This window comes from Mytilus trossulus, chromosome 12 (assembly GCF_036588685.1).
Source record: "Mytilus trossulus isolate FHL-02 chromosome 12, PNRI_Mtr1.1.1.hap1, whole genome shotgun sequence".
Lineage (NCBI taxonomy): Eukaryota > Metazoa > Mollusca > Bivalvia > Mytilida > Mytilidae > Mytilus > Mytilus trossulus.
Window position 1 is genome coordinate 13,711,775 of NC_086384.1, and position 15,695 is coordinate 13,727,469.

At 31.7% G+C, this 15,695-nt stretch overlaps 1 protein-coding gene across 3 annotated transcripts in view; it reads left to right on the plus strand.

The window, feature by feature from the left end:
• Positions 1 to 15,695, plus strand: part of LOC134693479 (centromere-associated protein E-like) — a 54,791-nt gene that overhangs the window by 20,398 nt on the left and 18,698 nt on the right. For all 3 annotated transcript variants that reach the window (XM_063554311.1, XM_063554313.1, XM_063554312.1), the window contains exons 13-20: positions 3,031 to 3,170; positions 3,665 to 3,836; positions 5,827 to 5,991; positions 6,649 to 6,720; positions 7,385 to 7,474; positions 8,025 to 8,150; positions 9,152 to 9,281; positions 14,031 to 14,206. In XM_063554311.1, the coding sequence (XP_063410381.1) occupies positions 3,031 to 3,170; positions 3,665 to 3,836; positions 5,827 to 5,991; positions 6,649 to 6,720; positions 7,385 to 7,474; positions 8,025 to 8,150; positions 9,152 to 9,281; positions 14,031 to 14,206 (1,071 nt within the window). The remainder of the gene's footprint in view (positions 1 to 3,030; positions 3,171 to 3,664; positions 3,837 to 5,826; positions 5,992 to 6,648; positions 6,721 to 7,384; positions 7,475 to 8,024; positions 8,151 to 9,151; positions 9,282 to 14,030; positions 14,207 to 15,695) is intronic.

Consider the following 15,695-nt stretch of genomic DNA (forward strand, 5'->3'; position numbering starts at 1 on the left):
TTGACAGAGATAAAAATGTTTATCAGGTCAAGATCTATCTGCCCTGAAATTTTCAGATGAATCAGTCAATTGGTTGTTGGGTTGCTGCTCCTGAATTGGTAATTTTAAGGAAATTTTGCTGTTTTTGGTTTTTATCTTGAATATCATTATAGATAGAGATAAACTGTAAACAGCAATAATGTTCAACAAAGTATTATCTACAAATAAGTCAACATGACCGAAATGGTCAGTTGACCCGTTTAGGAGTTATTGCCCTTTATAGTCAATTTTTAACCATTTTTCGTAAATCTTAGTTATCTTTACAAAAATCTTCTCCTCTGAAACTACTGGGCCAAATTAATCCAAACTTGGCAACAATCATCTTTGGCGTATCTAGTTTTAAAAATGTGTGGCGTGACCAGGTCAACCAACCAAGATGGCCACAAAGGCTAAAAATAGAACATAGGGGTAAAATGCAGTTTTTGGCTTATAACTCAAAACCAAAGCATTTAGAGCAATCTGACTTGGGGTGAATTTGTTTATCAGATCAATATCTATCTGCCCTGTAATTGGAAGATGAATCTGACAATCTGTTGTTTGGGTTGCTGCCCGTGAATCGATAATTTTAAGGAAATTTTGCTGTTTTTGGTTATCATCTTGAATATTATTATAGATAAAGATAAACTGTAAACAGCAATAATGTTCAGCAAAGTAGGATCTATAAATAAGTCAACATGACCAAAATGGTCAATTGACCCCCTAAGGAGTTATTGTCCTTTATAGTCAATTTTTAACAATTTTCATAAAATTTGTAAATTTTTAATTAACATTTCCACTGATACTACTGGGCCAATTTCATTATAGATAGAGATAATTGTAAGCAGCAAGACTGTTTAGTAAAGTAAGATTTAAAAACACATCACCATCAACAAAACACAATTTTGTCATGAATTCATCTGCTTCCTTTGTTTAATATTCACATATACCAAGGTGAGCGACACAGGCTCTTTAGAGCCTCTAGTTTCATTTTAAAAGACATTTTAGACAAATGGAGTTCAATTTTAAGTACAGCATTCCAAGAAACATTTCCAAAGAGCTTGTTAAATCACCATTACCTTTACCAGTTTTCAAATGATCAAAGAATTAAAAAAAAATATTTAATAACATCATATTTTTAGCTGGGCCAAGTGAGCTTTTCTCATCACTTGGCGTCCGTCGTCGTTAACTTTTACAAAAATCTTCTCCTCTGAAACTATTGGGCCAAATTAAACCAAACTTGGCCACAATCATCATTGGGGTATCTAGTTTAAAAAATGTGTGGCATGACCCGCAAAACCAACCAAGATGGCCGCCATGGCTAAAAATAGAACATAGGGGTAAAATGCAGTTTTTGGCTTATAACTCAAAAACCAAAGCATTTAGAGCAAATCTGACATGGGATTAAATTGTTTATCAGGTCAACATCTATCTGCCCTGAAATTTTCAGATGAATCGGACAACCTGTTGTTGGGTTGCTGCCCCTGAATTGGTAATTTCAAGGAAATTTTGTCCGTTTTCGCTCATTATCTTGAAAATTATTATAGATAGAGATAAACTGTAAACAGCAATAATGTTCAGCAAAGTAAGATCTACAAATAAGTCAACATAATCAAAATGGTCAAGTTGACCCCTTAAGGAGTTATTGCCCTTAATAGTCATATTTCACCAATTTTTCGTAAATTTTGAAATCTTTTACAAAAATCTTCTCCTCTGAAACTACTGGGCCAAATTAAACCATACTTGGCCACAATCATCATTGGGGTATCTAGTTTAAAAAATGTGTGGCGTGACCCGGTCAACCAACCAAGATGGCTGCCACAGCTAAAAATAGAACATAGGTGTAAAATGCAGTTTTTGGCTTATAACTCAAAAACCAAATCATTTAAAGCAAATCTGACATGGGCAAAATTGTTCATCAAGTCAAGATCTATCTGCCCTGAAATTTTCAGATGAATCAGACAACCCTTTGTTGGGTTGCTGCCCCTAAATTGGTTATTTTCAGGAAATTTTGCTGTTTTTGGTTATTATTTTGAATATTGTTATAGATAGAGATCAACTGTAAACAGCAATAATGTTCAGCAAAGTAAGATTTACAAATAAGTCAACATGACCGAAATGGTCAGTTGACCCCTTTAGGAGTTATTGCCCTTTATAGTCAATTTTTAAACAATTTTTCGTATATCTCAGTAATCTTTTACAAAAATCTTCTCCTCTGATACTACGTGGTCAAATTAAACCAAACTTGGCTGCAATCGTCATTTGGGTATCTAGTTTAAAAATGTGTGGTGTGACCCGGTCAACCAACCAAGATGGCCACCACGGCTAAAAATAGAACATAGGGGTGAAATTCAGTTTTTGGCTTATAACTCAAAAACCAAAGCATTTAAAGCAAATCTGACACGAAGGTAAAATTGTTTATCAGGACAAAATCTATCTGCCCTGAAATTTTCAGATGAATCGGACAACCCGTTGTTAGCTATATACGTTGCTGCCTGTGAACTGGTAACTTTAAGGAAATTTTGCTGTTTTTGGTTATTATCTTGAATATTATTATAGATAGAGATAAACTGTAAAAAACAATAAATGTTACCAAAGTAAGATCTACAAATAAGTCAACATGACCGAAATGGTCGTTTGACCCCTGTAGGAGTTATTGCCCTTTACAGTCAAGTTTTAACCATTTTTTTGTAAATCTTAGTAATCTTTTACAAAAATCTTTTCCTCTGAAACTACTGGGCCAAGTTAATTATAGATAGAGATAATTGTAAGCAGATAGAAGGTTCAGTAAATTAAGATGTACAAACACATCACCATCACCAAAACACAATTTTGTCATGAATCCCTCTGCGTCCTTTGTTTAATATTCACATAGACCAAGGTGAGCGACACAGGCTCTTTAGAGCCTCTAGTTCTATTACTTTATCATTGTCAGCATGTCACAAATCAAATATAAACTATTTTGTTCTTCCTTTAAGAAAAAAAAATGTTAAACTTTTTTTATATATTTTATAGGAACTTGTGCGAATCATTGATAGTTTGCGTGAGAAACTTAAAGTTGAAAAACATGCAAAATTGTTAATGGAACGTGACATCAGAGATGAAGTGTGTAAAGAAATGATGGAACAGATTGTTAAAATAGAAAACGATTATGAGTAAGTAATGTTTATTGGGGCTGAAGTGTGGTAAATATCTGAAGTTTAATATTCGGGAGTTTGTCTTCATGAAATTAATCTGATGTGAACCAGTCTCTTTTACTAGGTTTATATTTTAAAGTCAGTTTGGTAAAACAGACCTGCCAAGTTTTGAAAATCTGGTCGGGTTGTTGTCTCTTTGACACATTCCCCATTTCCATTCTCAATTTTATTTACTCTCTCTCTCTTCAAGATGTATTTAATTTATAGTCATCACTGTAACAAGATGTGGCTATGTATTTTAACAGCCGATTTGATGCCTTTCGTTAACATGGGACTAACTGGGTTATGCATGATACACCACTGTCATTATTGAATTATATCACATTTGAAAATTGATTACACCAGCTACCTTTGAAAATAGATTTGTTATCAGACTTTTATCATATAAAATATTGTATAACTTGGAATCAATTGCAAATTTTTCAGAATAATTTTTAATTTGGTTGTTTTAGAGAACAGATAAGGGAACGGGAAATTTTAGCCGAAGAGATGATGGAGAAACGAATAAAGATTTTAACAAACACAATAAATCCCCGTAAACGACAAAGACAAGAGGTGATGGAGGATGAGGATGATGAGTGGGTGTCAAGTATGTTGTTACATCAGGAGAAGGTCAAAGTTCAGGTTTGTATCCCAAGTATTGAACCCAAATAGAAGGTCAAACAAGTAGAACAAACAAGTTGTCTTTTTATTTTTCCTCTTGGCGATAGAAAGTCCAATATTCCAACATTTACCTTGAAGGGAATGGGAAAAAATATGCAAGTAAACACCTTTTTTGACCATTTTGTAAAAGAACAGTTTACGGTGTTTATATATCTCAACTTGTACGATTCGCTCGTGTTTGTAACAATGTTTTAGATTTTAACGAGAGAAATTTATGTATTACTGAAAAATTATTACACCAGGGTTTTCGATATCACAAACTAGTCAAAACTTTTACTAAATTTTATCATCGGTATAAAAACATCATTCGTAAATATAGCTCAACATGCAGACTTTTTATACGTTCAGGTATTTCACATCCAATTTTTTATGGAAATATTCTTTATAAAGCACAAAGGTGTCAGTATTCACCTCAGAAACTTACAAGACCTTTAAATAGACTGATTAAGAAGGGATATAATTACGATACTGTTGTCAAGTCATTAAAGATTGCATATTTTGGCGTTAATATTGAGTCACTGATAAGGTCTTTGCGTCGGAACTAAAGACATTTATTCTGCTGTTGTTTTTTTATTTGGTCGGGTTGTTGTCTCTTTGACACATTCCCCATTTCCATTCTCAATTTTATTGTTTGTGAATTGCATAAGATGTACATAAATGAAGTATTTTTTTCCATAAGAACTAATGAACTATATTTAACTCTGAAATTTGTTTAGAAATATGTTATATTTACAATGACAGTGAGGAAAAACTATGTCTAACATGCCTGATCCCTGTAAAATATTTTGGCAGCATGATTGAATTATATTCTGATGTGATTATTTTAGCAATAATACCACTGATTAGATTGATTTACAGCTGATTTCAATGAGTGTGTAGCTAAAGGTAATATCTTTAGTTAGCTTGCTTGCTAGCTTAACTGTGAAGTCATTAGGTAAGGTATACATCCCCTCCTTTAAAATCGCCTAGTCTTACATACAGATACATTGGTTATTTGTCTGACTAGTCTACTCTTAAGGAGGGTAGTCTACCTTACCTTACAACGACTTCACGGTTCAGCTAGCAAGCAAGTGCATCAAATATATTACCTTTGCCTTCACACTCCTTGAAATCGGCTAATTTTTTTTTGTATTGGTGAATTAAGGATGTATTCTTCTGACATTTCAGTCTCGTTCAGTCTCGTTGAAATCTCGTTCTGGAATTATGTCTAAAACATGAGATACAAGTGTAAAATATGAAAGAATTTAAAAAATGTAATAATCAAACTCAACTCTGTAAAAAAATTGGGTATTTCCAATGAGTAGTTTTTGAGTAATACATTTTTCAAATTTTATTACCAATCGAGTCAGTCTTTTTAGCCAAAATATCGAGAAAATAGGTGAGTGATAAAAAAAAGGATTTTACCAGAAACATGTACATCCCACATCCCTTTTTTCTTTTCAAATTTCTTAGATATGTATGTTTTCAATCATTTATAACAAAGAAGTTGAAAAAATATGCAATTTGTACTTAAAACGGAGAAAAATCACAAATTTACAAAATTGACAACATGGTAAATTTGACACAAAAAAGCATCAAAATATGATAAAACTTTCTTATATTAACACCTACCTATAGTTTTTGAAATTAAAATTTATTCAGATTGGTCCCCTTCATCTTTATTGAAAGTATGACAAAAAGTTTAATTGTGGAAATGTGATTTTTTTTCATGATTAGAGCCCAAAAATAGGTAAAAACTGATGAAAAATGGGAAAATCCTGAAAATTGGGTACTTTCAAAGGGCCGTAGCAAAAAAAGAAGTGCACCACCGTATGATTTTTTCTTCACCAATAATTTTTTTACAGTCATATGAACACAAAAAACAGGTTTAGAAAAAAAGTTTAATTCTAGAAATTTTTGGCTCCTCAGAGGTGTACATCCTTAAGCTAAAGAGATAATAAACTATTTACAGGAAAGGGATGAAGAACTTAAAGAATTGAAAAAAGAGCTTGAAACCACAAAATCACAACTAAACAAGTACATCAAGGAGCAGGAGAATTATATTGCTAAGAATACATCTCTACAGTTTAAACTGGCTGATACAGAGCAAGTTCTTGAACAGACACAGAAAGATAAGGTATGATCTAATGGCAAGCACAAATCATATTTAGATGGTACCTAACACTACAGGGAGATAACTCTTTAGAGTCAGCTGAACGTTTTGATTACGGTGTGTTGTAAAGGAATATTAAGCTCCTCAATGATCAAATTTGGTGTTTGTCAAACTGCTATATAACCAGTGTAATTTTTCAGACAAAACGGTTGGTTAAATTTTTTTAAATTTTGTTAAAGTGTCAAAGTAAATACTTTGACGAAATTTTATGAAAAATAAATGAGCCAAATTAATTTTAGTGGAAGTGTTGGGTACCACCTTTAAAAGCGTTTGATCAAAGCAGTGCAGGTATATTTTTTTGTTGAGAAACCTGCTGTAACTGATACATGTTTATTTGACCAAAAAGGACATTTAACATTCAGTTTTAAATAAAATCACATTAACAAATATTTTTTTCATAATTCACATTTATTCACTCCTTTGAAAAGAATGTCTTTTGCTGCAGTATTACCAATATGTGCTGACACAGTGTTAAACTACCAAAAAAAGCATCAATTGTATTTCAAGATAGAGAAGACCACATAAGTGACCTTATATCTCCTTAAATATATTGTAACAATGTAAATTTGTCCACTGCAGCTTGTACTACTTATTAAATGAATTTGTGTTGTTTACTTATAGGAAGAAGCCAAGAACCAGGTGAAGAAAGTGAACAATAAAATGGATGAACTTGTAACTAATACTGTAGAAAAGGTAATCATTAAATCTTTGCTCTAAAAGAAAGGAGGTATACTGGTTCTATCTAAGTTTCTTTCTCTTTGTAAGATTATGGTGGCATTTTATTGGGAACTAATAATCAGAGCTTCCCGAAATTTGGTATCAAACTACATGTTTGTCCACTTAATTTAGAAAATGATAGTGTTAGTGGGGCATCCATGTAATATGGACACATTCTTGTAACATTTATTTGAGTTGTGAATTAAAAGGAATCTGGTGTTAAATGTTATTGAGATGGCAACCCAACAACACATGGCAATAGTAAAGACATATTATTTAAGTACTAGGAGAATACCAGCCTTTATCCAATCGTGTTCATATTGCAGACTGAAAATAAAACTGGATTCTTTTTATTTTTGTGGAGGAAGGGGAAATTTTTTATTTCGTGGTTATGCCAATCTCTGCATACAAAGTTTATAGAAAATTTGTAATTCTTTGAATATTTGAATTCATGGTTCACCTTTACCAATGAATAATAATTAATCCACTGTAACTGTTTTAGATTATCTTTGTGTAAAGATAGAACATTGTGATCTTTTAATTAATCACTTGTTTTCCTCCATATTATTTTGGTTGAGACAATTTATTGATACACTTGTTGTTTTGAACATAGATATTAAGAATGTTGCCTATTTTACAGAGAAAGAGTGATATTGATTTAGGAGATACTTGTTTGTTAGAAACCTTGTCACAACAGTTACAACAGGCTAAAGATCAGATCAAAGAACAGGTAATTAGGCTGATTAAAAATAGTATCTTGACTGTTTACTGTAAACCAACTTATTTTCGCGAGTGAAAAATAACGCGAATATAAATCGTCGTGATTATGTAAAATCTGGATATTTCCTTATCAACTACATCAAGTTAATCAGAAAATCACGAAATTAAATAGCTGCAAAATAGTCCAGAAAGGGTAAAACACGAAATAGAGTATCAGTGTAAATAAGTTGGTTTACAGTATAGATATTACCTTAAAGAAAATATTCGAGTTTTATAAGGAATATATTTCATTTACAAATTGATGCTTTTAATTTTGTTCTGTGTAATCTTTAGACAAATGTTGAAACTTAATTTACACCCAATGCTGAACATTAAAGCCAAACAGACCTTAGTGAAGTAGATTGATGCTTATGAAAAGAAGGCAGGTTTATGACGTCTGATCTAAGAAAGTTCATTACACACTTCTATATAAAGGTGACAGAAATTTAGAAATTAAATGCTGTGTTGTACAACAGTCCCTGAGCTATTAAAGAAGGTTCATTAAATACCTCTATTTGTAGGAGACAGAAATAAAGGAATTAAACTCTATGCTGACAGAAGCTGGAGAAACATTTCAACAGACAGATACAGAAATCAAACAGCTGAAGGAGGTCATTAATGATGACGAGGAGAAACTCAAACAACAGGTAAACACAGGGATACAGGCTTCATATGGAGGGGGAACCCCAATTAAAAATTTCTTTCTTCACATGAATCCTAAAGAATTAATTTCGATTGAAGTTCAAGTATAAGGTCTTTATTAATTTGATAATTGGAAGTAGGATTTGTCGATTCTTAAAAACGAAATACTCTTTGTGTTGAAAATAATTCATACTGGTGATTTCTTCATACAAATTAAAAGAGAGAATGGACTATGTTCATCTTCAACATAAAAATCCAATTCACCTACCTTTTGGGAAAGTTTTTGCGTTAAATATTTCATTCATTTTTAAGAAGAGTATGGTCTTTCCTCAGAGCTAGAACTAAGTGTCATCTTGTACAAGAATCCTTTAAATTTCCAACGACAAATCAGGCATTTTTTCATCATTTTATGTTTAATGATCAATTTCTGTCTTGTACTGTGCAATTTTATTTTTTGAAACATTCTTAGACTTTTGATACTATATTTGAAACATTTATGCAGTATTTGTGATACCAAAATCTGTCACCTTTTTCAACAGGAAAAGTGCAATTGTTTTGTTATCACAATCCCTAGCCTGTTGCAATAACAAGTGTCATGAACAGAAAGCTATAAAAAAGATGTGGTATGATTCACAATGAGGGAACTCCTCACAAGAGACAAAAGTGACCACGAAATTTACAATTTTAGGTCTATGTATGGCCTTCAACAATGAGCAAAGCCCATACCACTTATTTAGCAATCAAAAGCCCCAAAATTATAAATATAATTAATTTAAACGAACAAACTAATGGCCTCATTTTTGTACAAAATAATGAACTAAAAATAAATATGTAAGACAGCAACAAAAGACAACCACTGAATTACAGTCTCCTGACATGGTTGGACTGGCTCATACAGAATATGGTGGGGTTAAACTTGTTAGCAGGTACTGTCTGTTTGTAAAGTAATTTCCTTTTCGACTTAAAAAGTTTTACTTTACATTTACATGATTTATTATTTTTCCAGCAAACTTTGATATCAGAGCTTCAGACAGCATTGGAAGAAAGTACAAATGCTGTAACCACTGCTGAAGAAAGACTAATAAAGAAAGATGAACAGATCGTTAAACTGGAGTCTGAAAACTCTGAGTTAGAAGGTATTGACAATATTCCCTCCTCCCAAGGTAATCTGTGTCCCCCACTGAGCATGCGTCATTCTAGTCAGGAATTCATTATCAACCGACCATTACATAACAGCAGTCGTGTGTTACAAGTGGTGCTGACGCCCCTGCAGAACAAACTGACTGCACATCATACTAAAACTAGCCTACTAAGGCTAAGAAACTCACCTATAGCTGAAAATAGACGTAGTCGACAGATAGTGAAAAAAACAGTCAACGACCGAATAGTTAAGGACAAAGAAAATGTAAAGTTGGTCAAACGTAAACTTGGTGACAGATCCCGTGAACGTCTGAACACAAGTAAACGAAGACGAGTCAGTAATTCTGTCAAACAGAAGTTAGCTAGGTTGTCAGGGAAACATTCAGGTTTGAAATATAATCTGAGGACCAGAAATTGAATGTTTTTACTAGGCATGCTGTGTTTGATTTTCTGTTAGATTTTACTAAAGAGTCTCATTGCTGAAAATCTAAGAAAATCAATGAAATAATCCCAAGATAATCAGGTGTTTCCCATAATGTTGTGTCTGACAAAATATGTCTTGAAGTTTTTGATAATTTCCTTGATTTTCTCAGAAGCTAGACAGATTTTTTGCATCAAAATTCCAAACTGACCTCCAAATTTCATTGTTTAATTATTTTTAAGCCATAAAAATTATCAGTCTGTTTTAGATGTTTCAGAAACATGTCTTATTTATATCTGTTTAAGGTTATTGGCATAAATTATGCAAATTTCTTTGAATGACATGACAGAATTATATTATTCAAATAACGTATCATTACAGTTACAAATTTGTGTTTTTCTTGGTAAATAAGGCTCCTTTCATTTAACACCTGTGTTCATTTATAGAAGCTGCTGGTCATAAGATGATCAGTCAGCTTTTGTTATTTTATTTTGTTTTTATTTGAATTTTATTTTATCATTTATTTATTATTTTAACCCTCACATTTGTTTAGAGTCGACGTCATGACATGAAGATATCATGTATGAATAATATGGTTTATTTTTTTTTTTAATATAAACATCCATTGATGCACAGCTGATGTTCTAATATGACACTGACCACAGATAACTACTAATGCCTTATATTATTGCTTTAAGTTTTCAAAACAAATTCATATGTCTTTAACAGTATGCACCAAAAACTTTTTCAACTACCAATCCGAAAACCAATATTCAGACGTTTTTCTTTTTTGTCCAAACAAAGTTTTTGCAAAAACTCACTAGTCTGAATGAAATTTTACTAGTCTGGGGCATCTGACTAGTGGTTAACCGTGCAGACTGCTTTAATCAACAGACAAAAAGTTAACTTTTCGACCAAATTTGGTAAATAAAAACATCAACCTCTTGAAAATGTGACTTGTATTTGGGTATAATATTGAACCTTTCAGATAGCGAAAAGAATATAGGGACCTTTTTGTATATACTAAAAAAACTGCTTTATATGCAGTGATGGCTAATTTAAAGTATAAAACTCTTTACCACCTTGCTAGTTAACCCTTTCCTCCATAATGACGCCTTTTGACGCCACCACCTTTACTCCATAATGACGCCTGTGTAGTACATTAGTTGAAACACTTTGAATACAAAGTGTCTGCAGTTGACTTAATAAAATTTGTATCCAATATGAAAAGGAATATCATAGGAATATCCGACTTAAATTTATTTGATGAAATAGTTGTTTTTCGCAATGCCTTAATACTTTAAAGCATATGTTTAGTATTTTATTAAAAAAATCCTATGCGAATCAAGTATGCAAAAAAAAAATTCAATGGAGGAAAGGGTTAATATATAATGTTTGTCTTTGATAAGTGACCAAATCTATAATTCTGGTCTAAGATTTTATATAAGGTTGTCTCTTGACTTTTAAAGCAAATGCATATGACATTAACAACAATGTTATGAAAACCCCTAGAATTTCATAAATTATTGATTTTTAGAGCCTTGTAACCCCTACCACTGTTGACTTTTACAAACTTTGTTTGAAAGCTTGTATGTATTTTCATTAATATTTTGTGGTATTATGTTGCACCAATGTGTTGTCTGCCAGGTGCTGAATCACTGTGATGATGTATATTTCTCTAATAAAATTTTATACTCAACGATTTTACCTGTATAGTTTTATATATCACCTTTCCTACAACAACATTGTTCAGGTAGTTGTGGCTTTTGAAGCTACGAAATACCTTCATCCTAGCTTATCCACACTATACTTGCCCATTGTAAGTATTGTCCTCAGTGATCCTGGCAGACACATTGGCATGCTTCTCTCACTATGTATCTATAAACTTTCACCTGAATTTTTCTTATTTCAGGTGAGTCTGTTCAAGTTACTGATGTGCAGCCTAGCATGTCCATGTGTTTGTCAGGTTTGGCTTTAAAATACAATTAATATATATACTTAATAATCCAAGGGGGTCTTTGAAAGTGGTTTAATACCAACAAACACTGAAAACAGAAATCATTTAAAAATGGTAAATATTTATTGCATTCAGCGTGTTGGTCACCATTTGTGTGTCTGTCTATAGAAAAAAAGAAGATGTGGTTTGATTGCCAAAGAGACAACTCTCCACAAGAAACAAATGACACAGAAATTAACACTTATAGGTCACTATATGGCCTTCATTAATGAGAAAAGCCAATACCTGATAGTCGGTTATGAAAGGCCCAGAAATGACAAATGTTAAACAATTCAAATAAGAAAAACTAACAACCTAATTTATGTACAAGAAATGAAGGAAAACAAATATATAACACATCAACAAATGACAACCACTGAATTACAGACTCCTGACTTGGGACAGCCACATACATGCAGAATGTGGCAGGGTTAAGCATGTGAGAGTTATTTTAAACTTCCCCCTAACTTGGGACAGTAGTGTAACAGTACAACATAAGGATGTCTGTATTTTGTCACACTTTCATCAGATACTACTGAACAGAAAGACTTTATATTTGGTCAGCAGCTTATAATTAATTACATCAGATGATACATATAGGCGTACAAACTAATTTACTTAGAAAACAGTTGATTCCAATTTTCATGTCGACAACACCTTCATCCCAAATTATAAACATTTCAGTACATTACAATCAAAAAGGAGCCTTCATATCTTTGCCTGAGAGCATGACAGTTTAGGTTATAGTAGAATTATATAGTTTGTGATCTGAAATGTTACCAACAGATTGTATCATTCAATTCATGCCAGTGCAAAAGCACTAGCTAGCCACTGGAAGAAGTGCAAAAGCACTAGCTAGCCACTGGAAGAATGGAATTGTTAGGGACTGTCAAACTGAAAACCCAGTGTTAGTAACCAAAAGCTTTCTCATGGTATTCAGGAGACCAACATTTTAGAAGTTTTAAAGTATGATATCTGAAGGAATAAAAAGCAACAAAAAAAATGGTCTGAACATAAAAGGACTATCATTTATATATATATTATGTATGGTACCAAAGGAAAATTGTGTTATCTATATACATATGTAACAATCTGACAAAAACCTGCAGTAAAAATTTCAAATTGACAACCCTGGGTTTCATGATGTTTTGTATCTAAGGTTAGATTTGACAGCAGAACAAACTTCAATACAAAAAAAAAGAATTGGCTAATGCTTGTGAAAAGTATTTAATGATTGTAACGTCAAAAATACATTTTTAAAGATTGGGAAATGAGTAGTATTTTCACTCAATTTTTTCCAATGAATAATATCGAGCACAACTCTTGCAAAAGAACAATTATTTACAAAGGAAAATTAATTGGTAATTATGTACTTGCTTGCATAAAACTGTTATGGGCCACACTAGTTCTGTAAATAGAACTTATTTGATAACAGAAATCATAAAAAAATACAGAACAGTACACTGAGAAGTATGCAAAACCATGTTCCCATATTAAAGAAAAAAGAGGTACAAAGACAAGAAACAACTCAATGTTGGATATCAAATCATGTTAAAAAAATGTGTCAAAGAGCTTTTTTCACAAATGTATAATTTTTTATCAATTGATGAATATTTCTGAATCCATAATAAATTATCAGATATGGGGTAACAGTTACAATCGCAAAAAAGTGTAGTTATGAATGTATTTCTGTCAAAGTAACACATCTAAATGTTTTGACAGCTGTTAAATATTGAAAGTAGAAAATTATATACCATGAAACAACTTATAGGTCTGACCGTCATACAATGTTTTTTTTTAGTAAAGGCTCTAACAATCAGTCAAATTAAAACAAAATCTCAAAGGTTATTAGTTTAGACAGCTGTTATACTATTCCTGTTGAGAATGGAATGTGGATGTAGGAAAAGAGATTCTGCTGAAATGAATAATTTAGAGAATAACAAAGCTCTGATAAAAAATTTAATATTGATGCTACTTTATTTGGAAATAATTGTTAACAAAGTCTAAAAAAGAGATATAAAAGGATGATAAGACAAACTAGTTTACAAAACACTACACATATATAGTAAACTCAAAACTGAGCAACAAGAACTCCACCAAAAGCTGAGGAGTTATCTAATCTAGACGTATGGTAGGAACTATACGGTACAGTCTTAAATAAACCACAAGAAAACATTATCTATTCAAGCACTTCAGTGGTCATTGATAATGTATGTATACAAACAGTTGTTGGAGTGAAACAGACTTGAAATTTCCATTCTCAATTTTATATTACCGGTATATACATGTATATGAGTTTATATTTTATTGGTTATTTGAATTTCTTAGAGAAGTTGAAAAACCAGAAGAATTGTTGTTTGTTCCTGGAAGAAACTTTGAAGCAGAAAGACGAAGAAATAACTGGATGGAAGAATAAGTTTGCTAGGGAAGAAGATGAAAGTTTTAAAAGAGAACATGCACTCATTAATGGTTACAAGGCAGAAATCAGTAATCTTAAAACACAGGTGAACTTGAAGATTATAGTACAATGTACAATTAAAATCACTTATACTTAAAATACTTATGCTGTAAAAATTTGCAAAAGTTCATTTTGAAATGAAAAATTTTCACAAATTATTACCCAAAACAAAGTTAGATTTCAAATAATCCAAAAGACACAACTATAGTCGATAAGAAATAAAAAGATGTGATATGAGTGTTAATGAGACGACATTCCATCCTAGTCATAATTTGTAAGAAATAAAGCATTATAGGTCAAAATAAGGTCTTCAACACTGAGTCTTGTCTAGCTAAGAACAGCAAGCAATGAAAAGCTCTAAAAAGAATATTATAAGCTTCATTTGTATAAAGATCTGGAGTCGATTTCACAAAAAATCTTACGACTAAGATTAGTCTTAAGTTATGAACAAATCAGTAAACTTACGATAAATCTTAGTCGTAAGTTTTTTATGAAATCATCTCCTGAAGTTCAGTTATTTGTTGTCTTATCCCTGAAACTGAGATATATTTTTAACTTCATGAGTCTAGAGCCATAAACTAAATGAAAATCAGAAAATTCACTTTTAAGTGGACAGTTTAAATATGCTGAAAATATTAAAAAACAAACCATGCATTTATTTGCATAATCCTTTTTACGCACCAACTCTTAGAGTATTAAGTTAACATGTTTGATATTGTGCTTGAATTGACAAAGTCGTATCTACATTTTACTACAGAAACAAACATTCAACACACATATTCTATTGAAATAAACAAAATATAATAAGATGGAAAAATGTAAACGATGAGAATGATTAAAGACATCAACTAATAAAGGACATTTACATATACAAAAAAAGATGTGGTATGATTGACAATGAGAAAACTCTCCACCTGAGACCAAATGACATAGACATTAACAACAATAGCTCTTATGTACAGCCTTCAACAATGAGTGAAACTCATACTGCATAGTCAGCTATACAATATAATATATACATACATAGATAATCTTAGTGAGTGATGATCACCATTTTGCCTACAAAAACATTTATTTGATTTAATACTTCAAATAGAAGAAAATGAAGCAATATGCAATTGCCAATTGGAATTAAAACTAAATTGTCAGAAATTTTGCTGTAGGTGGGAAGGATTTGCATATAATTCATAATCATGTTGTCAAGCTTCTCTCTTCTGAAAATTGACTAGCTGTACTGTAGAATTGTATTGGAAATTTGGGCAAGGTGTTAAGATAAAATCATAAAAAATCCACTCCTGTCAAATTTACCCACCTCTCTAAGAAAGAACAGAATTGAGGACAATAAAAATGCACAAAAGATAAAACATACATACAATATTCGACGTAGAAATTGTAAAATTTTATATTCAGGAAAATCAACAGTATATCCAAGTAGTTCAGTTACAGTGACCTAAATTTAGAAAAGAAGATATTTTAAATCCAGGTATAAAAATGATTGTAACAAATAAGACGAATTATATGTATTATTTTAATGA